The sequence below is a fragment of the Carassius gibelio genome, chromosome A12 (assembly GCF_023724105.1).
Source record: "Carassius gibelio isolate Cgi1373 ecotype wild population from Czech Republic chromosome A12, carGib1.2-hapl.c, whole genome shotgun sequence".
Taxonomy (NCBI): Eukaryota; Metazoa; Chordata; class Actinopteri; order Cypriniformes; family Cyprinidae; genus Carassius; species Carassius gibelio.
Genome location: NC_068382.1, coordinates 2,819,477 through 2,846,736, shown reverse-complemented (window position 1 = coordinate 2,846,736; position 27,260 = coordinate 2,819,477). Strand labels below are relative to the sequence as shown.

At 36.6% G+C, this 27,260-nt stretch overlaps 1 protein-coding gene across 6 annotated transcripts in view; it reads left to right on the top strand.

The window, feature by feature from the left end:
- med1 (mediator complex subunit 1) overlaps positions 1–27,260 on the top strand; it is a 138,364-nt gene that overhangs the window by 72,921 nt on the left and 38,183 nt on the right. For all 6 annotated transcript variants that reach the window (XM_052612155.1, XM_052612153.1, XM_052612152.1 and 3 more), the window contains 4 exons: positions 8,992–9,046; positions 14,491–14,623; positions 14,726–14,754; positions 27,160–27,231. In XM_052612155.1, the coding sequence (XP_052468115.1) occupies positions 8,992–9,046; positions 14,491–14,623; positions 14,726–14,754; positions 27,160–27,231 (289 nt within the window). The remainder of the gene's footprint in view (positions 1–8,991; positions 9,047–14,490; positions 14,624–14,725; positions 14,755–27,159; positions 27,232–27,260) is intronic.

Genomic DNA, 27,260 nt, shown 5'->3' with positions numbered 1-27,260 from the left:
AACCGAATTTACTTCAAAGTGTAATTTAGGTTATAAAACTAGTAATAACTTTTATAGTAAAGGTGAGTAGTACTAAACTTTTTTTGTTATATCACACAAACTTTTCTAATTTATTAACTTACCGACAGCATTGTGCAGTCAATGTCCAAAGCACTTGAGGTTTGGCCAATTATTGTTCTTCATAGCTCTGATTACATTGGAGCCACTGTCGGTCGTCATACAGGTAATGCGCTCTTCTGAAAGGCCCCAGGAGTTCAGAGCACCCTTTAACTCTAGTGCAATAGTTTGGCCCGTATGGTCCTGGGGGAAATATGACGTTTGGAGACAGACGCTTCGCATGTCCCAGCTCTCGCTGACATAATGAACCGTAAGACACATGTAAGGCTGCATTGTTCGGCTCGACCACAGGTCAGTAGTGGCAGCGTAAAAGTCAATTCCCTTCAACTTGCTTATTATCTTTTGCCGAGTGTTGTTATACAGCTGAGGAAGAGCAACAGAGAAATACTTGCGGCTAGGTACTGTAATATCGAGCGTCCAAAACTTTCAGCATGTTGTTAAACCCTCTCTTCTCAACAGAGTAAACTGGCAGCATATCCGTAGCTATGGAGAGGGTAATTGCCTCCGTTATGGCTTTCCACCTTGCCCCACTCTTCTCATATGGTACAATGTTTGAAAAGCTTTGTTGATGAGTTGTTTGCATTGCAAACGGGGTGCTAGCGCTAACGCCACTAGAGTGGTTTTCTTTTCAAAGAAGGCAACCCTTCTCTCTCCTCCTAAGGAAGATTAAGGAAAATAGCCTGACACCATGGTATAATGAGCACATTTGGATCCTATAGAGAGCAGCCTGGAAAATGGAGCGCAGCTGGATGAAAACAAAACTAGAGGTATTACGTATTGCTTGGCGGGAAAGTAACTTATCCTACAGAAAAGCTTTAAAGACTGCTAGATCTGACAAACAGAGAATAGGTGATGAATCCGTTAAAATGCAACTATAGACAACTTATATATTTTTTCCTCTGACAAACAATTTATTTTTTAGCGTGTTTAAAAAATAAAAAATAAAGAAGACATGCAGCAAATGAAAATAATTAATCCGTAAAATGTTATACTTCAGAGCAGAGCCTGGGCCTACTATAGGCTATACAGGTTTTTTTTTTTTTTTTCTTTTTTTTTTTCCATTGCATCTGAAAATGACTTGATCTGCCTCCTGCGATGCTCAGCTGTGGATGATTTAAAAATGTTTGATATAAAGGTGGCTGTCCCATTTTATACAGGAGATTTTCATGTAAAAAAAAATCGAATTATATTATTAACACAAGTTCATTTAGGCTATTTAACATGTACTGTGACATTTTACCATTTTTAATTTATAAACTCCTTGATATTTTAAAGTTAGTTTAATAGTATTTAAATTCAAGTTTAAAAATAGGTTTTAACTGCTAAATACCAACAACCATACTGCATGTGAATAAATAAAATGCATACTTTTCATAACATTTCATTATTCATAAAATGCATAACGTTTCTGGTGTTTGGATTTGTACTTCAATATAATGAGCTCTTAGTTTAATAGCCCTAGACTGGTTCTCGCTCTCTCTCTCTCTCTCGCTCTCTATTTAACAGCATTAGCTCAATGAAATACGTCTTCCTCCAGGTAGAATGAATGTTTTCCTGCCTGCTAAATGTTGGTCTTATGATCAATAAGTTGTATTCGCCTCAATCTGATTGAGTAAAGTCAAACCGCAGACAGTGAAGCTGCATCACTGAGCGCAAGTCCCGCGCGCTGTGAGGCTGGAACAGAGGATTCTGCTTGGTCTTAAAGCCTTCCTCAAACATCCACGATCACAAATAACAATGATTTTCGTAAAATAATTATTAATTATTAATTGATGATGTTAATATCATTATGGTCTTGTGAAAATATATATACGGATAAAAAGCTAAATGTTTTCATTTTCATTTCGGTTCATTCTTGGTTTAAAAAAAATCCCCAGGTTCCATATGCAGAGCGAAATGGGAACGGTCCAGCATTAAGCAACAATTATTAGTAACTCTGTTTTTATTCTTGATTTGTTCAAACTACTAACACATTGCATTTTTGAATTATGCCTTATGTGTGTCCAAAAATTGAGTATTTTCTGTTTCAGCTGTTTGATCGCACTGGTGTCTTGTGCCCATATTCACTGGAAACAGCAGTCGTTCACCAGCAATCCACTTACTCCACATATTGTTAATTATTATTATTTTTCCATCGATACTGAAACATGCGTGTACAACAAAGCCTATTTTACCTCACGAATAATACTTAAGCTTCAAATGGGCAACATCACGAATATGGAAACGGATTTCTCCCGAGTGAGAGAAAGAGAAAGCCCAACCTTACCTTATGCTTAGCTTTAAATTATTATTATTTTTTGTTTGTTTATAGCTAAGCATATATTATTATATACTGCAATTATATTTATCCATTAGAATTCTATATTTTTAATTCTTGTTTTATTCTGATATATTTGTTAAATTTAAAGGATTTGTTGTAAAGTGAATGGAATTAAATATATCCTGTTTGTACATGATAACATTATTAGGCCAGCCGTTATTATTTCTAAATGTAATAAAATGCAATTTATGCATGAATTATATAATATCAAAAAAGAAAAAAAAAGAAAACATGCAGCAAACAAAAATAGGTGATTAATACATTCAAATTAAACCTATACACAATTAATATATTTTTTTTTTCTCTCACAAACTTTATTTTTTAGCGTGTTTAAAAATTAATAAATAAAGAAAACATGCAGCAAAAAGACGATTAATCCGTTAAAATTCGTTACTCTGGGTTAACAGTAATTATAAGTATTATATACTTCAGAGCAGAGCCTGCATGGCTTTTTTTTTATTTTTTTTTATTTTATTGCATCTGAAAATGTACACTGACTGAACTGCTGTGAAGATGAACACCGAGCCGAGCCAGATAACGAACAATAGACTGAATCGTTCACGAGTGAAGAACCGGTTGCATCGGTGTTCGGATCACCAGTAGTTCTTTCCGACAGTTCGATTCAATAAACCGGTTGAAGAAAACGGTTCACCAGTTCTTTTGCGCTCGACGTAATGGCGTCATTTACGATGATTGCCCTTGATTCAAGCCTTCGGTTTACCCGTGCTCATAACACTAGCACAGAATCAGTTCAGAATCAATCACCAAAAGAATCAGTTCAGTTCAGACGCTCTGTGTGTCGGTCTGCTTCACGCTGAATCACACATGCGCAGTATCATCAGCTCCTTGGTTCACGAATCGGACGCGTCTGACAGAAACGGTTCTTGACTCGTGAACGAGTCAATGTTTTGTTCGTTATCTGGCTCGGCTCTGTGTTCATCTTCAGTTCTCTCTTCACAGCTGTTCAGTCAATGTACTGTTTGAGTACAAGAATTACTCCGGGATATTGGTTTGTTTGAACTTAGAGGTAGTGTCAGCCACATTAAAAAAGTTAATAGCTTAAGTCATTTGTGGATTAATGCGTATTAGAGATGCGAACCGTTTAAAACGATTCAGTTCGATTAGGTGAACTGAATGATTAATTCGCGAACCGGATATCCAGACTGCTTTGATTTGAACTCTCTCTCACACAGACACGGAAGAGAAGACAATGCTGAATAAAGTCGTCGTTTTTGCTATTTTTGGACCAAAATGTATTTTCGATGCTCCAAAAACATGTCACATGGACTACTTTGATGATGTTTTTCTTACCTTTCTGGACATGGACAGTATACCGTACACACAGCTTCAATGGAGGGACTGAGAGCTCTCTGACTAAATTTAAAATATCTTAAACTGTGTTCCGAAGATTAAAGGAGGTCTTACATGTTTGGAACAGCATAAGGGTGAGTTATTAATGACATTTTTGGGTGAACTAACCATTTAAATGCAGCTGCTATTTTTTTTTTCATTTAAATAATATGAAAGCAAGTAGGGCTGGCTGATAAATCGATTTTATCAATCAAGGATGTTTTATTAATCCGTCCATTCTTTAGAGTTTCAAAGATTTAATCGTGCAGGTTTAATTTTATTTGTTTCTTGTTTTAGGCTAATTAGGCATAAATAATGGGAACAAAATTATACAGTGCTTCATGTTTAAACATGCAACAATTTCTTAATCAGTTTATAGACAAATGATTTTTCCTAATAAATTAAAGGACAGGTAACGAATAACAAAAATGCATGTTGTTTTATTAAAGGAAAAAATATATTTATATTGAAAATATTAATTAAAATATAGACATAATATATGAAAATATTGCCATTTTGCATATTAATCCATGTAGCCTACCCCGTTAAAATAGGCTACCACTTTTAATGCTCCGATGCAAAGAAAACCACAATTTCTTTTGAATAATATAACACAATTAATATAATATAATTAATACTGCACACCTTTTAAATCTAAAATATGGTTTAATACCATGTAGATTAGAGAAAATATAATCGTAGGTTCAGGCACAGGCTGGACATTTATCCTGCTTGAATTCGTTCTAAGAAATGCACATAACTTCATGAGTACCAAACTTTCATCTGTGGATATTAAATATTAAATATTTTAACTACAGTGTTTTTCTTTCATTTTACCTGACTGAAGCCATCAAATCTAACACATCAGTGAGGCAAAACTGACGTCTATTAGCGAAAATGTGCTTTGATGCTCTTGTTTGATAACTTGTGGTTAAAGTGCCACTCAGTGGTCAAAGGCTGCAAATGCACTTTATACCGCCGCCTCGGAAGTACGTGCGGTGGTAAAAAGGGCCTTTTGTATGTCTACTTAGTGTAAGGCAGTTCTGAAGGCGAAAGGGGGTCAAACACAGTATTAGTATGGTGTTCCTAATAATCCTTTAGGTGAATGTACTAGTTTTCATATGACGTGTAAACATTTTACTTGTTAGACTTTTTCCTAACTATAATTACTGACTAAATGTATAATCAGGTGAAACATTATGAAGTTTAAATAACAATATACACTAATATACCATTCAAAAGCTTGATGTAAATAATGTAAATGTAACAAATAAATGTAAATTTAACAAATGTAACAACAAGCTGTTCTTTAAATTTACCCCCCCCCCCCAAAAAAAAAAAATGAAACAAATATTCTCAGCTCTTTTGAATATTAATAATAATAATGATGATACTTTTTTGTGTGTAGAAAATCAGATTGTTAAAAGGATTTCTGAAGGATTGTGTGATTGGAGCAATGATGCAAAAGAATATCAGCTTTGAAAGTCAGCTTTGATTGTTCCTAATAAACTGTTTAACTGCAAGTGAATGTTAAATTATTTTGTGGGACAATTAAATATATTCTAAATAAACTACAAACATAAAATTATATACATTTTGTCCTCACATTATTTCTTGTAACTCTTCCCTCTGTCACACACCTGACTGAAAGGCTCATTATGCAGCTCATAATGCAGGCCTTTGTCTTCTCAGGTGTAAATCACAACATAATGCATGATAGTTCACGCCCTCTTGCATAGACCCTTTCTTCACAAAAAGTGTCTCAGAAAATTTAAATAAATATAATGTTTTCTGTAAGTAAACAAGATGATTTTCACATAATTTAGACACCCAATGTACTTGCTACATCGTTAGAACAATGGCATCTACGCTATTATTAGTCTGTTTCTCTCTTATTCTTGTACTTAATGCTTATTCCCCCAGCGAAGATTCCAGAATCAATCCGAGTTGAATGGTTCGTAATGAACACTGTTGCTCAACATAACTCTGAGAAGTTAGTCTATGTTAAGCCCTGTCGCGTTTCCATTACAGATTCGCGCAAACCTTTTTTTTTTTTTTTTAAATAACGATAAACAACTATTGCGAAATGACATCATTTCCATTAACCGATGATATGCGACTAAAACGTCATTTTTTTCCTCTCGCGATCAGTCATTCCAAAAATCATGGCAACGGACGTTGGTAGGTTCATATATATCACAGCCACCACACTAGACATTATATTATTATTATCTCCAGGTTCAGGTTGGTGTGTGTTGGTTTTTGTCCACCTCAATCTCCAGGTTTGTGCGTGTGTGTGTGTGTCAGAGTCTGTGTGTGTGAGTGTGTGTTTGAGTCTTTTTGAATGTTTGAGTGTGTGAGCCTGTGTTTGATTGTGTCAGTAAGTTTGTGAGTTTGAGTGTGTGTGTGTGTGTGTGTCCAGGTCCAAGTTTGTGTGTGTGTGTGAGCAAAATTTGCAACAAGAAGTCTGTGGAGCAGTCCTAGCATAGAAATTGTAGCAATAGCATAGCAATGTAGCAATAGCAATGTCTTTAAAGGGATAGTTCACCCAAAAATGAAAATTCTATCATCGTTTACTCACCCTCAAGTTGTTCCAAACCTGTATGAGTTTCTTTGTTCTGTTGAACACAAAGGAAGATATTTGGAAGAATGTTTGTAACCAAACAGATCTCGGTCCCCATTGACTACAATAGTATATATTTTTTCCTACTATGGAAGTCAATGGGGACTGAGATCTGTTTGATTCTGTCATTCTTCCAAATATCTTCCTTTGTGTTCAACAGAAAAAAAGAAACTCATACAGGTTTGGAACAACTTGAGGGTGAGTAAACGATGATAGAATTTTCATTTTTGGGTGAACTATCCCTTTAAGTTATCTGACACTAAGTGTTGGCAATGAAAATGTTTACTTGTCACTAAAAATATGATATATTTAACTTAATCTAACTTAGCCTAATTTAACCTTTCTTAGTTGGGGACACTTAATTTACTGTGATATCGTTGAATTTATTGCAAATGATTTCACAGATACTATTTAAACTAAATTGAGCTGCATGAGGACATCACTGAATTCAATAATGAGCTGTCTTTAACTGTCATATTGCATTATTGACACACTGTTTTCCTAATGTTGTTCAGTTGCTTTGTCACAATCTGTTTTGTTTAAAGCGCGATATACAGTTGGTCATAATTCGAATATCATCAAAAAGTTCCATTCCATTCAAAAAGTGAAACTTGTATATTATATTCATTCATAACATGCACACTAATATATTTCAAATGTTTATTTCTTTTGATTTTGATGACTATAACTGAAAACTAAGGAAAATCCCAAATTCAGTATCTCAGAAAAAAAGTGTAAAGTTTCCAAAGTCAGTGATGGTTTGGGGTGCCATGTCATCTGCTGGTGTTGGTCCCACTGTGTTTTCTGAGGTCCAATGTCAACACGCTATATACTAGGAAGTTTTTGGAGCACTTCATGCTTCCTGCTGTTTACCAACTTTATGGAGATGCAGATTTCATTATCCAACAGGACTTGGCACCTGCACACAAGTGCCAAAGCTACCAGTACATGGTTTAAGGACCATGGTATCCCTGTTTTTAATTGGCCAGCAATCTCGCCTGACCTTAACTCCATAGAAAATGTATGGTGTATTGTGAAGAGGAAGATGCGATATGCCAGACCAAAGAATGCAGAAGAGCTGAAGACCACTATCAGAACAACCTAGTCTCTCATAACACCTGAGCAGTGCCACACACTGATCGACTCCATGCCACACTGCATTGCAACTGAAACTGACTTTGGGATTTTACTTAGTTGTCAGTTATAATCATCAAAATTAAAATAAATAAACATTTGAAATATATCAGTCTGTGTGTAATGAACGAATATAATATACAAGTTTCACTTTTTGAGTTTAATCAACTTTTTGATGATATTTTAATTATATGACCAGCACCTGTAGATAAAGGTGACTTTAAGAAAATATTATTTTCCTGAATAATTTGGACATTCTTCTTTGGTAACTGATCAAGGAGACTTGTTGGAACATTGTATCTCCAAATAACTCTAATTTATCTTCTAACTTAAGAATAATGGCTGAATTTATTAAGTTTTAGAGGGGGTGTACTCATTTATGCTGTACACGGTACGAAGTAATATTATGAAAACTGGCAGAGATCAGTTATCACTATTAGAAAATCTGGCAACTGTCAAATCATTTCAGATCTATTAAGTGAGGTTTGAAGATCGGACCCCTGCAGTTTGTCTGAGAAAATATTGTTTTCCCTAAACATCCTGCGTGGAGCGAAGTTAAAAGAGAATTCGTGCAGGTCCTAAAACCTCTTGATGGAAGTGAGCGCAGTCAGGAGGCCCGTAAGCTCGACTGACTCCAGGGCCTCAACCGCAAATCTCTATAGGCCCAGCAAAACCACAAGGAGGTGTTAGGAGGCAATAAGGTGTGGCCTGAGAGGTTTTTAAAGGAATCTGATGATCAGGTCGTTTGCTCTGCTATGCTTCTGTGGAAGAAAGATCGCTACAAATATGATTTAACTCAAGTCGGTTGATATGATAAATGAATCGCGGTGGTGTGGAGGGTTTATATGAATGTATCTCTGAGGGGATCTGACTGTCTTCAGAAAAGTTTAGATGGTATTTCATTTTTTATCTTGCCTCTGTATAATACATATTAAAGTAGTATGTAAATACCAACTTAGCAGTGCAAGGGAAACCCTCATGACTTTCATGATTTTTTTGGACATCTGGAAAGGGAGGACCTTGTACATAACAAAATGGCCTAATTATTTGAAAGAAGATACAATTCAGTTTGTATCTTTCAACATACCTTAGGATGTTTGTGTTAACATTTATGCTTTTGAACTGAATGATTCTGAATTTACAGTGATTATACATTTTAATAGGCTTAATAGTTTTGGTAAATGGATAATTTGTTAACATTTGGAGATATAACCTTTAGTTTTTTATGCATAAACTAAAATAGAGCATTGACAACAAATGATATAGCGATCTTCAGATTGATGAGTCAGAAATTTTTAATTCTTTAATGAACATTGTGATGCTTTGAAAAATGTATTTATGGTAATATTAATTATACCTGAAATGTATTGTGTATATTTGAATATAACTTGAATGTCAGAATTTCTTGTTTTTCCTGTTTCTTTTACATTGCATCCCACATCATTAGTATCTTCGCTGCCATCAATGACAGATCGCCTGGAGTCAATTGCTCGGCAAAACATGTGAGTTTCCTTTTTTTTTGCCTACTTTTTATATGTGGACATTTGCTGTGCCAAAATTATTCTAATTGTAAAATTACATAAAGGTAGTATTATTTTTTTTTTTTTGCCGTTTAACATGTTGAAAAGAATCAACATAGAACTCACTTCCTTTATTTCATTATTTTGTCTTTATTAAGAATGAGTGAATATGCTAATTACAAATAACAAGACAAATGCAATATAAAATACAAATGAAATTCTTACTTCAGTATAGTGTTGGGTGATATGGTCATTCGATACACAATATTATCGTACATGAGTAGGTGGCAAGAGAGAGTCTCTGTACTTGTCATAGGCTATTTCATAACTATTTGGTGCTTAAAATGGTCTGAATGAAAGAGAGCCTATGGAAGCACCACTAGTCTAAATAATATTCTTTCAAACATACTGATAAACTAAGATGTTAAATATAAAAAGAATTAAACCGGTATTTTGTATATATTCATATACAACATACATCGCTATTAGGGCCCTGCGTCCCATGACAAGTTTGCAGCATCGGTGCACAGAAGAGAAGCCTCCACAGAAACAAGAACAAAATGTGTTCTAACATAACTGTGGCCTTAAATTCAGTTATTGAGGGCTCAGTGAAAATTTTCAACATAAGCCATTCAGACAACTCATTAAGGTGCAAAGAAATACCTTATATCAGCAGACAATGTACCTCTGTGTTTGTGGTTGGATACTCCTTCACCAGTTACAGGCTCTAATCCTCATTTGTCCGTGTTTGTGAAGTACGGTGCTGAAGTGAAATAGCGGTGCAATTTGACAATAATAGCCAAATTATAATAGGCCACCTAATAATAATAATAAAATTAGGGCTGGCAAGATAATGCGTTATTACGTTAACACATTAATTGATTAACGGCAACAATTATTTTACCATGTTAATGTAGTTTTTATTATTATTATGAAAGTCCGTTGCTCACTGTCTCTGAATACACATGCAAACAAATCATGGGTCACAAGAGGGGATGCTCCTGATCAAATTATTGAGCCTAAGAATCAACATTCGCAAACTACTGTCCACTGTTATTTTTAACAGAAAATAATGCAATGAGCTTGTTATGACTTTTTGTAAGTTGGAAATAGGAAATTTCAAATAGCATGTGAAGACAGCAGAGATGTGCTCTCTCTCATCACAGTGGAGTGAATCATTTTGTTAACTATGTGGTTTATTTTATATAGTATGGGACGCGGTAACACACGTCCCTCTCGCAATATATTGCTTTACAGACCTATTGCTTTTGCCGCTCAGAAATATTTACGCAATCATGCAGCACGTATCAGAAGATCTGCACTTGGGCCCTCTTAGCATTCACACTCTCTGAACTATATATAACTGAACCGCACTCTTGCGCACCTCTGCCAACCCTGCCTGGGACTGCTAAATGATCACACTAGTCGAACGAACCAGGCTTTGGGGGTCAAACGCGCTCCGGCACGATTAAGATTGCCTAGTGTGAGAACACCCTAATTACAGTAGGTGGCCAACCAGAGTGTGCTTTCTACAGCTGCCGTGTCTGCAAAGTATATTTTCAAAGATATACACATCAAAGCACATTTTCGTGAAAAAAAAACTTCAGCTTTTCCTCACTGTTTTATTACATTTGACTGCTGCAGTTGGTGGTAAATTAAAGAAAAACACTTTAATAATTTCCTTTATTTTAATCAAACATGAAGCACTGAATCATTTCGCTCCCATTATTTAGGCCAAACAAGAAACAAATAAATTAAGCCTGACCACAATCATAAAATGTCCTCACTTTTAAACTCAAGCTCTCCCATTATAATCAACTAATCGCGCACAATGTAAAAAAGAGCTTAACTTATTGACAACTTTAGTGATTTTAAAGGGAGCCTTATTTAATGCTTACATAAAATTTAACCCTCTGGAGTCCATTGGCACATATACGCGTATTGAGGCATATTCTCCTGATAGCCCCAAAGGAACTTAAATTACACTTTCAGTTTTGATCCTACAGATAAGAGCAGTACATCAATCGAATCTGTAAAGGGTCTAATTTTATTTATATACAGACATAATAACAACAAAACTTTGTGCATTTCTAAAATAAAGATAACAAACAAGGTGTGCTGTCTGCAGCCTTGGTCCTCGGTGATCTTCATTTAGAAATGTGTCATTAAAATGAACTGTAACTCAGTGAATACTCAACGAAGAGACATAAGAGATATATCTGTAGAAAGCTTGACATGTCTACTACCGAAAACACATATTCTGTGATGAAGTAATCCATTTAAAAACAATGCTATATCTGTTTTTCACGTCTCCTTTCATTATATCAAATGCGACCACGCCCCGGTGCTGAACGTGCTATTGACATTATAATGTTTCACTTGAAGCTCGCGGCTTGAATACGCCCATACAGAAAATAAAGCAGCGAGACTGTTCAAGTTTTTTTTGTTTTACTGTTTGCTTTGCAATAAGAGGAATAAGACATAATTCACCCCAAAAAGATGTGATGTGGATTACCTACCTTATGTCTTTAAACTAAGCAAGTGCTGCCGAAAAAAAAAAAAAAAAAACATACATACATACACACACACACACACACACAGATTAAAAGCTAAATGTTTTAATTTCGGTTCATTCCTGTTTAAAAAATAAAATCTTCAGGTTCCACATGCAGAGCGAAATGAGAACGGTCCAGCATTTACAAGTAGTTCTTATTAACTCTGTTATTATTCTTGATTTCTTGAACTGCTAACACTGCATTTTTTAATTATGCCTTTACAGTGTATTTTAAGATATTTCATCATCAGTAAAACATTCAAGTGATCAAGGTTGCCCTCCCTGTCATGCATGTGCATTAATAATTTTTGCACAAACACTTGAATATGAATAATATTTCACATTTTGCATATGCACATGCAATTATCCAAAATAAAACCACACACGATTTGTAATGAAGATAAAATATGTAGACAAATAAGAATAAATGTTTTTTTTTAAACACACCTGCATTTAAATGTGGCTGCAATCTATTTATTTTACTTAAATTATATGAAAGCAAGTAAAGAAGGCTCCCTTTGAGTTTTCAATTAATGAAGCTCTTTTTTACATCGTGTGCATTTTGTTGATTATAATGAGAGAACTTCTTTAAACATGAGGACGTTTTATTAATCCATACTCTTTAGATTTCAGTGATTTAGCTAAATCGTGCAGGTTTAATTTATTCGTTTCTTGTTTTAATTAGGCCTAAATAATGGGAAATTATACAGTGCCTCATGTTTTACTAAAATAAAGAAAATAATTTATAAACCCCTTTTGTGCGGACGTCACAGGTACGTCACGGCGCTAGCTGGAGGCAAAACAAACGGAAAACTGGAGGCGGCTAATACAAACCAACACAGGGTCGGCTACACAAGGAGCTTAAAATGTCTTCTTGTTGTGTTGTTGGCTGCCAGAATCGACGGAGAACAGGCAATTTGAAACTTTATCGGATACCTGCTTCCACTGCCAGACAAAAAAAACGACGACAGCTGTGGTTAAACGCAATATAACGAGCGGACTGGACAGAAACGATCATCAAAAATGCTTGCGTATGCAGCGCACACTTCATATCAGGTAACGTTAAGTTAATGTAAATAAACTATTGTCTTTTCGTCGGTACGGTATGGATTATAGATTGGTTAAGTAACGTTATCTACAGATTTCTCATAATGCTACATGACTAGGTCATAGTTAGCGAACTTAGTCTGTAGCTCAACTAGCAGTTTGCTAACGTTACATAAACATACACTGTTGGTGTCGTCCCCCTTTCAAACGTTAAATTCAATATGAAATGTGATCTTTCTAATCTGATATTAGCTAAGTTACTCACCCAGCCATGCAAGTTCAGTTCGCCGTCAAGATGTAGTTGTTTCTTCTGTTTCTTCTGACCCAAGCCTGATACATGGTCGTCTTCTGGCCTTGGCGCTGGCTAGGTTGAACTTCGGATCGTACAACGCAAAACTTGTCTGTTATATCTTTGTATTTTAATTCAGTACGTAGTTATACGCGTTTAAGGATTTATACGCCCTCAGTTTCTCTTTACTATACACGCTCGGTTTCTCTATCAGGTGAGTGTAGATGTCAGGCCACGCAATCGAAGGTAATCCTGTCAGATCGTCCATCCAATGAGTGATTGTTTACTGGTCGACTAATCTGGTTCCGTCCGTTAAAGTTAACTTTTTCAAATAACTATCGCGGTCCCGGACAGTGAGTGACCTTAAAAATTCAGATAAAGCAGATATATTCAGATTTTCTCCAGCCATTGTTAAAAAAAAACAAGCTAAGAAAACTCGCTAGCTACCATTTGTTCAAGTGTTGAGGGGAATCTTTCTGCCTCCAGCTAAGCCCCGCCCACACAAATACGTCACCTTGTTTACCAACTGTAAAAGGGTCTATTAAACATGCAAGCCTAGCTCACTAAAATAGGCTACCACTTTTAATGCTCCGATACGAAGTAAACCAAGGTTTCTTTTGAATAACACACAACTCATATAAATAATAATGCACACCTAATAAATGTCAAATCTAAAATATGGTGTAGAGAAAATAGAAGCACAGGCTCATAGGCTTGACATGTATCCTGCTTGAATTCGTTCTAAGAAACACAAATAACTTCATAAGAACTGAACTTTCATCTGTAAATATTAAATATTTGAACTAGCCTACAGTGTTTCTCTTTCATTTTCCCTGACTGCAGCTGTCAAATGTGACACATCATTGAGGCAATTCTGATGGCTATTTACGAAAATGTGCTTTGTGCTTTTTTGTTAACTTAAGGTTAAAGCGTCACTCAGCAGTCAAAAACTGCAAATGCACTTTGCATACGCTGCGGCGGTAAATGTGGTGGCAGAAACTACATTTTGGTTGGCCACCTACTGCCGGTGATAATGTTATGATCAAGGCTCTGGACTCTAAGCATAACTTTTTTTCTATAAAAATGGCAGTGATAAATAACTTCTTTTATATTTAAATTAATTACATTAATGTTATTTTGATATTTAGGCAACACTAAATATTTTAACTGCTACTATGTGAAAGGAACACTGCTGTAAATAGCAACTCGTTTGTTTAAAATGTTTTCAAACCAAATGTTATTACACTTTTGTTCATATAGCAGTAAGCCTACTTTTAAATGGAAAAAGGCACACCACACTACTTTTGAATACATTTTTAGTTTTGTGTGTAACAATGCCATTAATTGCAATTAATCACAGACAATAATGTTATTAGTCACGATTAAAAATTATAATAATTGGTGTTATATGTATGACATAACTAGCCTGTTTTTATTTCTGTTTTATTTTATCTAACTTCACTTTAAGACATACTAATTATTTAAAAAGCTAAATGGTAGGTTTGGTCTTTCTCTTGTGGTGCAATTTGCCTGCAGGTTGGGATCTCACCTTAGCCCCTCACGTACTGAGTGCTATATCACCTCAGATATGTTCTACGTTGAGGTGCATTTGGATAAAGCAGGAAAGCTTGTGGATGTCAAAGTAGCCCACCATGGTGAAAACCCTATGGTGAGAGGAAGACTTATGTGGTTATTGTGGATAGCATAATAAAGTGGTATGTCTTTGCTCTGTGATCTTACTTTTTGTGATTTTTGTCTCATTGTCATGTAGAGTTGTCCTGAGCTGATACAACATTTAAGGTAAGTTGAGGGAAAGTAAATCTGCAAACTGGAATATGCTTAATGATATTTAGTTCCCTTTCAAACAGTCTCTCCCATTGCATATACACGCTTAAGGGGAAACTTTTTTTTACTCTGATACTGAAGCCTGTTTTGTTCATGTCCATGTACCTACACAAACATGTGGCACTTCAATTCACCAAAAGGGGGAGAAGCCAACTACTATATGTGTTGGCTCAGAGTATCCTTCAGGGACAAAGCTATCTCCTCGCTGGACTCTGAAGCAAGAAGTCGAAGCAAAGAAGCTTTCTGCTCGCTGTAGAAGAGGCCCTGGCAACGGAAGATCGCAGAGTGCCTTCTCCTGCACCATCGGGTGTATTAAAAAAGGAAATTTTCTGAGCAAATTTCTGCAATGTTGTTGCAAATGTCACATCATGAGTGTAGGGACCCCCTGCATGAAGCAGACAGGCACAGTGAGGGCATTGCTTGTCTGGGCAGTGCCTACGCTGAGGCTGCAGTCAATGGGACTGAATGCCCTCATTGCGAGAGCATGAGTCTCACCCTGCTTCACTCATGTATCGCCTTCTTCCACAGAGGCAGTCCTCCCCAGCCTGCTTCGCACATGAGTATCAGCGCCCTTTTGTTGGATGCAAGCGGCTTGGTTTCCTTCAGTGGATCTGAGGAGGATGTTGCCGCTGACAACTCAATGTCTTTAATGGCTTTCCTTATCTCAACCTATACACCCCAGCGTCAACATTGAGCTGTTGTGCATTCTCACCAAGGCTGTAGAGGATCTCGACCTCACTTGTTTGGCTCCGGAAGAGCCCGTCCCAGGGCCTTTTTATACAAGTGGATCCTGAAGGGACAGCATCAATGCTCCTCCATACTCCTTTGTGACATGGATGAATCTGGACTGAACCCTGAATCTTTAAAGAGCTTTGCACAGAGACTGGCTGTGCATGCTACAAAGGCCAGTGTGCAAGGCCATGACCAACTTCGACTTCACTTTCCTTGACTCCGCAGTCTCTCCATAGGGACTTTTTGCCCTAGCTGTGGATGGATTTGCTGAACAGTTTATGGCAGCTCAGAAGTCTTTGCAGTCAATTTGACACTTCCTGTTGAAACATTTCTGGTTGGTGGCTGCTGCAAGTCTCCAGAAGGTCGCTCCCTCAAAGATTCAGCCTCCTCCTAGATCTGAGACTGGGCTTTCAAGGCGGCAGAACTGAACACATTTCCCAAGTGCCAAGGACCACTCCCATATGTGACCCTGGTTCCTAAGCTTCAGAAGCCATTCTGATCAGTATGCGGAGAGGAGAGGGTTAAATCTAGCCGAGGCCAGACTTCACCCAAAAAAGCTTGCATCTGCTTTCCATTCCCCTGCCTTGTTGGCAATGAAAGCTCTGTTCAAACTGGACCTTCCCTTCAGTGCACGCCCATCAAAATTACCACTGTGATAGTGGACCCACATGCTCAAAAGAGTATTTTTACTCTTCTCACTACTATGTCAGTAAGTTTCCCTCCCTCATGCGGTGACCTGCCAGTCAGAAAACTAAAACCACTGGCCATCCGGCTTCAGACTTGGAAATCCATCCCAGATGTGTCAAGCCAGGTTGTAAAAACCGTAGAACAAGGTTACTTGCTCCAGTTTGCTTGCAGGCCACCTCGCTGCAGAGGTATTATTCAAACTTTGGTACAGGACCCACAGTGCTTTTGTTCTTCAGGGCGAAATGGAAACTTTGCTTGCAAAAGGAGCCATAGAGACAGTTCTCCCTGCGAACAGTGAGACAGGGCTTATCAATATACAGTTCTTCCATTTGTAGTGTTTCTGGCCCCACACACTTTTAGAAGTGCATGGACGGTGCTCTTTCCCCTCTGAGGCAGATGGGAATCAGTCACATTAATTACTTCGGCCATTGGCTTTTGCTAGCCAGGTCAGAACAGGAACTTATCTCCCACAGGTAGCTGCTACTCAATCATCTGGAGTGTTTTGGGCTAAAAATCAATATTGCCAATTTCTTTGTCAGGTACACAAACGTTAAGAAATCAGGCTTCAGTATCAGAGTAAACAGGAGTTTCCCCATGCATCTATACCCAACACTCCTTCCCTTATCTCAGGGAACCAAGGTAGTTTATGTCACCCAGTCAAATACACTGCACATAAAAACACTTATGCTTAGACACACACCTGCCTTAACACTGTGATACGTACTGATATAATAGCCAATTAAAACCATTTACTGATTATGGATGTTGTAAAAATTTATATAATCACCATAACTTCCTAGTTTATACTACGTGAGGCTTTCAGATTCAAGAATTCAGTTTTGTATTTTATGGTAACAACTAGGGATGTCAATGATTAATCGATGATTGATTAATTGTCGATAGGAGATGCAATCGATTAACGCTAACGATGGTTGGTTAACCGATTTAATGTTGGGCTGCGTGCAGCTCATGCGCAAAACACTTACGAGCAGCTGTGAGAGACGGTGACGTTATATAAATGCATCATCATCATCATTCATTCACTCATAATGGAAAAATTAAGCTTTTAATGTGATTTAAACTTTAAAAGTACATTAAAATAGAAGCAACACAAAGTTCTTCAACATGGAAAGCAATAGAAATGTAGTAACTAAGTCATTTCACCAGATAATTGTTTCATAACGTGCACTTTGCAGGGCTGCGAGACAGATCGGCTATTCATTCCTACAACTTGTTAAACCGTTCCTACGACTTATTAATTTGTGGCAACTGTTCATGTTTCACTAATTTTGTTCCTGAAAGGTCCCGTTTTTCGTGCTTTTTTGAAGTTTTGATTGTGTTTACAGTGTGCAATATAACGTGTTCATGTTTTGCATGTAAAAAAACAGTATTTTTCACACAATTCACCTATCTGTATACCACTGTTTTCACTGTCATAAAAACGGGCTGATGACTTCCTTGTTCTATGAAGTCCCGCCTTCAGAAATACGTAACGAGTTCTGATTGTGCCAGTGGTTCCTTTGTTGTGATTCGACACCAGCTGAGCGCAGGCTGCCCTCCTGGAAACACGATTAGGCTTTAGTTTAGTTTTGAGAAGCAAGTGGGCAGGAGCATGTGCTGGAGATGTACTTATAATCACAGGAGCGTTTTTACTGATGAGATGCACATGAAAATCACATTCGATTTTTTTGCACAGCCCTAACATCTAGATAAAGCTAAACAGCGTTGCCCTTTGTGTAATAAGTTACAGAAACTGTTAAACGCACCAACTTAAATAATAAAATACACTTACCGGTTGTGGTCCATAAACAAGGACTTCTCCAGACAAAGAGGGAACTGCTCCATCTTTCAAGAATAATCTTTGTGCGAATCCGGCATTAAACTGATTGAGATTGAGGAAGTTGTCCTCAGCAAGCTGTCCTAAGCAAAATGTGCTGCACATAGTTTTACATGTGGATTATAATTTTCAGGAACAGAGTTGAACATAAATTGGAACCAATTTAGTTTAGCATTTAGTGTGAATATGGAAACAAGGCCTACCGGGATGTAGGGATGTAATGGTATGAAAATTTCACGATTATAGTGACCAAAATTATCAAGGTTATCAGTATGATCACGGTATTGTCATAATGAAAAAAAAAAAGCTCATACGTAAATCTCTTAACCAAGTTATATATTTAAAAATCAACAAACAACAAATAAAATGACTTTCTTTGCATAATCACTAAAACAATAACATTACCAATGATGTCCAGATTTTAAATGACAACTTGACTGACATTCAAGATTTTGGCATTCAAGATTTCAAGACTGAGATATCTAATGTAGGCTAAATGTTCAAATAAAGCTTTGAAAAAGTTTAAAGTAAACCTCACATTTCAGCCTTTAAGTAAAGATATGTCAAAATTATAATTGCTTAAATGGGGGGTGAAATGCTCTTTTTCACTCAATATCCTGTTAATCTTGAGTACCTATAGAGTAGTACTGCATCCTTCATAACTCCAAAAAGTCTTTAGTTTTATTATATTAATAAGATAAAAATAGTCTGTACCGTTTTTTCCCGGAAAAACACGAATGCCTGGAGGCACGACGTGTGGGCGGAGCTAAAGAATCACGAGCGCCAGTAGGCTTTTGCGTTGAGAGCATATGGAAACTGTGACATTACCTTGAGGAAAAAAACATCATCCAAAACAATCCATGGCTAACAGTCAGATTCAGCCGTATATTTATGATCCAGAATCAGATCCAGAGGCTGAAATTTAACAAGAGCAGCAGCAGCAACAACTACAGCAGGACGTCTCTATGTAGGATGAATTGAAACTGTATATATTTGCTTAGCGGTTTTGGAAAATGACCAAGTTCCACTTTGTCGTCTTTTTTTTTTTTTTTTCTTTAAAGGTGTACAAGTGGGAAGTGCAGTTTGATGCCAACATCGCATGTTGTTTACTTTGTGCTTACACGCCGATAGCTAAGTTAACAACACAGAGATATTTGAAGCAGTTTTACTCACCGCCTGCGGTTCCAACACACGATCGTGACCCTTTTTCATTGGGAATGCATTATCCTTAATAAGGATATAATAAATAAACGATATGCAAATCCGGCGTCAAACTGAGCCTTGTTTGTAAAACAAGCATCTTCGAAATGCAGGGAACAAACAAAAACACTTATAAAAATAAACTCCATCCACTGGTCCCTTAATGCTGTTTTTTTTTTTTTTTTTTGGGTAATCTGTGCAGGGTTGTCTTGCCCTGGCAACCAAAAACACACTTCTTTTGTGACATTTTGGTCTCTCGCTCTGATCGGTGAATGTCTCCGCTCTGCTCTACGGGAGCGCGCGCTCTTCCGGGAGAAGTGCCCTTAGGGCCCATATAAGGAAATTCCGCTCCATCTAACGTCACACAGACCCATACTCGAAAAAAAACTTTACGAAACTAGTGACAAACCGGAAGGAGTATTTTTTGAACAGAAATACTCTTTCAAACGTACAACTTAATGTTTGAAACTTTGTCCATGTTTAGCATGGGAATCCAACTCTTTAAAAGTGTAAAAAACTCAGTATGCATGAAATAGCATTTCACCCCCCCCCCCCCCCCCCTTTAAAGAGCCACACAGATGGGAAATCAAAAATTACCTGTATTACAGTGTATGATATAGCTGTCCATCTGTGTAAACAATGTGCAAAGTAATTAAACCAAAAAGTACACAATTTATAAAGTTATTGGCTTCTAAAGTAAGGAGTCGACTCTGAATCGCTGAAAGGAGTCGTTATAGATTTCAAATCTTTTGCCCATCTCTATGTACGTCACTAGGAACACTTTGCATAATAATCTCTGCCTACCGTCTTGGGAGAAATGGAACTCTGACCTGCCCCACCCCCACACACAGACGCTCTGGTTGGTGTGATAGCATCATGTCGAGGAGACAGTGTGTTTTTAATTGTAAAGGCAAGTTTGTTTTATTTTCACTGCCAAAGAATGAAGATCAGAAGAACCAATGGCTAAAATTCATTTTTACCACAATACCAGAGCAGTACAACAAATCCCTTTTGTTGTGTTCACAACATTTCACTGATGACTGCTTTTCTAATCTCGGTGAGTACAGCGGGATTTTCAAAGCATTTGGCCATAAAAGAGGGTTCATAACCAACTTTATTTAGAACAATGAGCATCTCCGAATCACAGCGCGAAGTATGATTATGAAGTTATGTGTTTGTTTTCTCCCGAGCGTCTTTTCAGTATGTGTGCTGTCTGCAGCCTGTCTGCAGCTGATCGTCATGTACAAACACGTCATTAAAATGAAGTGTAACTCTGTGAATACTCAACGAAGAGACATGAGAGAGATATCTATGAAAAGCTTGACATGTCTACTTTAAAACTAACAAGTGCTGCCGAAAACAGATATTCTGTGATAAAGTAATCCATATGAAAACAACGCGATGTCTGTTTTTCATGTCTCCCTTCACTATATCTAATGTGACCACGCCCCCGCGCTGAACGCGCTATTCAGATTCAAACTGAAGTGCGCAGCTTGAATACACCCACACAGAAGAAAAAGCAGCGAGACTGTTCACGTTTTTTACTTTACTGTTTGCTTCGCGGTGAGAGGAATAAGACAAACAGATGCTAACGCATAGTTTACCGTGGAGGTGTGTGCGGAACAACCAATCAAAACTGACTATGTTAGTTGACCAATCAGAACACAGTATGCTACCGAAAGGTGGGGTTTAAGGAAACTGAATCTTTTGAACAGCCTCGCGAGAACCGTTTGGGGATCTCTGAGAATTGAGGTAATTTTAAAATTATATTTTGACAAAATGACAATGTTTTTTTAACCTTGGATGGATTTAAACCTAATGTACAGGACTTATAAACAGTGATAGGAAGCTTAGAATTTTCATCTTACTCTTTAATAAACCTTCGTGATCAAAACAGCATTGCTATTAAGAAGAACACTTCCTTTGGGTCAACAGTTCTAAATTCAAGTCCCCCCCCCATCTCTGCATATTTCACATGTCTCTCTTTGTTAACGCACCTGATTCAGATAATCAGCTCATTAGAAGTGAGCTCTGTACATGAACTGTTCTCATTGACATGATCCCTATACAGTGTTGCTTGCTCCCTACTCTGAACATTCATTCACGGATTTGCACTGTGCAACGTCTTCACACACAGACATTTAAATTCACATCTCGCACGAGAGTATGTGAGCGGAGTGGAGCGACAACACATTCCCCTCAGCGCTCCACGCATTCAAAAATTACTCCTGGTTCACTTTTCCCCACTCCCCACGGCACTCCTCACTCCACTGATCAGCAACACAGCTCCGCAACCAAATTATTTCACTATGCTTGAAAAAATCTATTTTGTTCAGAAATTTTATTAAAAGAAATATACATGCATAATACTAGAAGAGTAGTTTTATAACATGGTTTATTGGAACACTACAATTAGCCCAAGTCCATATTAAATGATTAATTGACGGCTCTACAAAACGTCTCTCTCTACTAGGGCTGGGTACCGAACTTCGATGCCTCGATGGTATCGAACTAAAAATTCCGATACTATGAGTATCGAAAAGTTATTTATCTTTCGGTGCCAAATTTCGGTTCTAAAAGCCAAGTGGCCGTGTTTTTATAACATTTTTTTTATACAATTTTTTTTTTTCGCCAAGCGGCTGTGTCTGTGTGAGCTTGTAGTATAACGTGCATGTAAAGACCCTCAATTCGCCATGATTGGCTGTCCACCACCACATGACGTGACAGGGAGGATTTCTGAAGATACTCGCAGTCACACAAAACACAACTGTAGTTGTTTTTTCTCAAAACGTTTCCGTTTTACAATGCCAAAGAGGTCTAAAGTGTGGCTACACTTTATAAAAGTGGATGCAGAGTCAGCAAACTGCAACATATGCAATAAGAGTATTGCAACCAAAGCCAGTGTTAATGAAGCATTTGTTTGGATGAGGGCTTTGCCCTCCCCTCCCGGTTTACTTTGGTCAGTTACATTGCGTATCTTGAAACATGCCCCCTTTCACGTCTTCTAAAAAACAGAGAGAGACAGACAGATTTATCCGGTACAGCGAATTTCTCTAAGCAGCAGGCCACTGTATACGTTCATTTAAAACAAAACCGACTGTGTTTACGAGAATACTTGCAGAGACAATTATTTTGATTATAATTGTGTGTGTATGTGTTCATTCAGAAGTTACGATACGCGAAAGATGAATTCATTCTCTGTACGCACATTGTCTGAAATGCTGCTCTCAGCGTGTGCTTTGATTGAGTGCACACAAGCTCAGAACGAGCGCGAATTGTTTAAAACTTTTGAATCTGCAATATTTACAAACAAGTGCAAAACGATCAGCTGCGATCCGTTTCACCCCTTCAAGCGAGTGAACAACGCGAATCAAGTTAGGAATTTTACATCACTATTCACGATAGCCCATCGGACTGGAAAACACAATAGCCCCTGGACGTGGGGCTAACGATTTTGTGAGCCCTGCACCTCAGATCTATACAGAAACACTGATTTCCACACTGGTTTCGTTAAACAAAATAAATTATTATTTTAAAAGATTGACTCAAAAGAATCACCGGTTCACTAATCAGATCATGAACTTGTATTATCGAGCCAAAGATTATCTATTATTGAACATCTCGAATGAATAAAGATTTCAAGTTCATCTGTAAAGCACATAAAGCTATCGGTTGAGTTTATATACTTCTATTTCATGAATGATTCGTATGGTGTGAGTTCTAGAAGAATGTTTGTGTCTTAATGAACATGAACAGCTGCTGTTTTTTGTTTTATTTTTTGTTTTTCAATGGAGGATCAGTTACCCTATTGGTTAAAATCCCCAAACTGTTTACTTAAATATTAAATTAATACATGACATCAAAACAGGGGCGTTTGCGTGGGCTGCTGTGGGCCAGAAAGTCCAGGGCAACTTTTTGGTCCCAGTCCGGCCCTGAATGGCGCACCCCTATCCAAAAAGCTGTATTGTATTAATAACGTTATCCTGAGTGTGAAGTGTTACCAGAATTTGTTTTAATTAAGGTGAAAAATAAAAGTTGTGTGTTTAATGTATTTGTGTTGATGTTGAAATGGATTTTAAAACATATGGTATCGAAAAAAGTATCGTTAGGAACCGGTATCGAAACTGAGGTATCGAAATTGACGCCGGATCGAAAGATTTTGAACAATACCCAGTCCTACTCTCTACTATAGCAGAGCTGAGAGTAGTCACTTCAAAAACAGAGAATATGCTGTAACTTTTCAGTTTTATTTTCATTCCTGAATGTATGCGCGCTCTGTAAGCTATATTATGTACAAGTTTGTGTGCTCCGTCCATGTGCAGCAATGCAGCAGCAAATTAGTTTCGAGCTGAGATTAACAAACTGTACAATTTACAATATGCTTTAACCTCACACACTCATCCCTAATTATGTTTTAATGTGTGAGTTGGCATAATTTGTGCTCATGACGGAGTGGTAGTGGAGTGTTCACGGAGCGAGTGAAAACCTCAATGCTCTGGCTTTCAAAAAATATGCTCATAGCTCCAGACAAAATCCACTCCCAAAGTCGTGCACACTTCAATGCACTTTGAATGGAACATATAGTCTATAGTACGTTCACTTTGAAATGGAATCATGGCAGAATATCCACTTCACAGGGCACTTACGTTTGAATAGAACAAATGTCTGAAGCCATTATAGAAACATACTAAATGCGCAGAGCAGGGGGGTGCGGGGACTAGAATTGAGAACCGCTGCCTTAGGTAAGCTATTACATTGAACAAAGATGAAAACAAAATGCCATCATATAGTCAGTCAAATCCAGGGCTCTGGACCAGTTCAAGGAACGAAAATCGGAAACGAATGAAATTTTGACAGAAACGAAATGACATTTTATAGTACCAAACAGAATTGAAAATTAACCAGTTAATAATGTTATTTTATCGTTCAATTATATATTTAAAATTTGCTGTCAACCAATCATGAATTCCAACAGTACAGCATATGCAAATGTGACGCTGAAGCCAACAAGGGAAATGTCCGCTCATCTGTAAAGTCATCAAAGGCAAGTCTCAATGGCAATGCACCGCCTTCGGGGGCCGGGTTAAGACCAAATTGGGCCTGATGCTGCAGCGCAAAAAGGGCCTTTTTTTTCTCGCTGTTGGTGCATGTGCATTCGACACTCAAGTGCAAGCATGCTTAGCCTTTCCTGTTCAACTGAGGACTGCAGCTCTCCTTTGATTATTCCCAAATTTGAGAAGCTCCTCTCACAAGAGACATTGGACACCATCATGCACAGATAGATGCGCAACCCAATTTCGACATTTGGAAACATCTGAGAAAGTTTCAACGATGACAAAAGCTTATACAAGCTCTGCTGATTCGTACACAGTCACCGGTTTCTGAGTGTGCATGAATGCAGCAAACTGTATCCGCTAATTTTGACCCATTAATAATCAGTTAAACGGTTTAAAAAGACATTTATTTTCAGTAAATTATCAAAATATTCAAAAAGGTTGGATGCAAGGTTAAAATATGCTATGCATATATATATATATATATATATATATATATATATATATATATATATATATATATATATATATATATATACACACACACATATATACAGTGTTGGGGTAGTTACTCAAAAAATGAAATTAGTTACTAGTTCTGTAAATTGTAATGAGATTACTTTACTAGTTACTCTATTTGATAAGTAACTTCACTACTTATTACTTTACTCTTTTACATTTTTTAGGGAGTTTTTTCCAAATTCCGTTTTCCGTTTTAATTTTTCTGGATTCCATTTTTTTGTTTTATTTTTTTCTCAACTCCTTTTTAATGGTTAAATTTAATTGTATTAATCAAAAGGCATGTTTAATTAATTTAAATCACACTTATACATTTTCACAGCAATTTATTAAAAGTAAAAAAAAAAAAAAAAAACATGTTTAGGGCCCTATGAATTTTTTTTTTTTTTTCAACATATGTTTGATTTTTTTTTTAGCATGTGTAATTATTTAAATGCATAAAAACAACTTCATTCATTTTTTTCATTTCTTAAAATAGCCTTATGAAATGTTTTTCCCCCCTCAGAAATTCTTTTGTGTATTTACATTTTTCTGGTTATCAAATAAAGACATAAAACATTAATTTAGATTTTCTTTTAAATATTGAAAATTGAGCAAACTTTATTTTTTGGTAAACAAATGGGATTTACTTTTAAAAATAAAACATGGAATAAATGTTAAGCAGGAGATGCTTTCAAGTTTGAGAAATAGAGGTTTCCCCAGTAACAGCTGTAAACAAAGCAGCGCTGAGCTCACACGCAGCTTTATCAGGCATATAACATGCAAGTCTTCCTTCAGAAACAGCTTCACCTTAGATTTTGTTTTTGGATTGATGTTTTCATAGCCTAAACTTTAGAGGATTTGTTTTGGAGAGAAACTAATAACTGTTTTTATAATGTTTGTAAACATTTTACTTTAGACTACAGGCATTTTAGCCTTCATTATTTCGGAAATTAATAGTGCTAATAAAATACGACGTGAGCCTTTCTTTTTACTCTCAAAACGCTCAAAAACTCTCAAAAAAGTGCTTTTTTTTTTTTTTTTTTTTTTAAACAATGCAGCAAACATTTTTAAATATCTTAAAATACTTTGATATATTTAGGGTGTTGATAGATTTATTTATTTATAAGTAGCTTACATTTGGCCAAAATCTAGAGAAGATGATCCTGTATTGGCTGTAACTAAGCGTTGGAGCTCTATTTTTTCCTTTTCTTTTTGAGTAAAGAAAACGCTATACTTTATTATTATTATTATTACTATTATTACTATTATTTATCAAATTATAGGCAAAGAACATTTTTTTTTTTTTTTTTTTAAATAACGTTATTAACAGGTATTTCTTCCACCTGGAACGGGTTTAGGAATGGTAATAATATCAGAGGAACGCAGAACAGAAACGTTTACATATAGAATTCTCCTCGAAGTGAACCGATCGAATAATTTTTTGGTTTTCAAGACCTGGTCAAAACCTTCAGAGGTACATTCATATAATTTATTAATTCATATATTCATTTGAATAATTCCCTTAGTACTCTTTTACAACCTCCCAGGTTTTCTGCCCTGTTTTGACTCAAATTGAACTGCGACTGTTACTGAAAACTGTTTTCTTTATGCAGACAGTATTCATTTATCGCCAGTTGTTCAAATAGCAGTAATCTAATACGGTTTTAATGATTATAAAAACATGAAATGGTAATACTAACCTCGGGGAATTTTATCATTAAAAAAAACATTTTCTGCAACAGGATCCAGCAGGATCAAACTAAGTACTGGTCATAATAAAAATGGTTAATGTTTTTCAGCAGCACCGATGGAAGCAGTTCTCAGACTGCACAGCACAGCCACACAAGCCAAAATTACATTTGAAATTATTTTATTTTAAATGCCATAATGTCAAACATTGCAATTGTATTTTAAAATACAACAATGAGCACCAGGAAACAATCTAAAAAGGCGCGTTCAGCGGTGAATAAAATGATCTCAAATGTATGGCACGCTCTCTTCATTTTATCAATTGATCATAATCACATCTATTAATTTTATAATCCTGCTACTAACATTTTTATTCAAATTAAACCCCATTTGATTTGGGTGAGAAAGCGTTTTTTTGTTGTTGGTGATGGTTTTTTGAGTGGGTTTTGCAAATCCCGTCATACTGCGCTGCTTCAAAAGGCGCATTTTGCTGCATTAAGGTTTATGATTAATCGATTAATTGATTGTTAATTTAAACGACGGTCGATAATGGAAATGATCGAAAATTGACATCCCTAGTAACAACTGTAAAGTTGTCACTGGGAAAGTAATAAATGTATTTAATTTTACCTTTTTCCTTTTTCTTTTTTTTCTTTACAGAGACAAACATTTTGATGAGTTTTCCAAACACCTGAAGGGCTTGGTCAACCTGTACAAGCTTCCTGGAGACAAGTGTGGTTTCCCCCTTTTTTTTTTTTTAT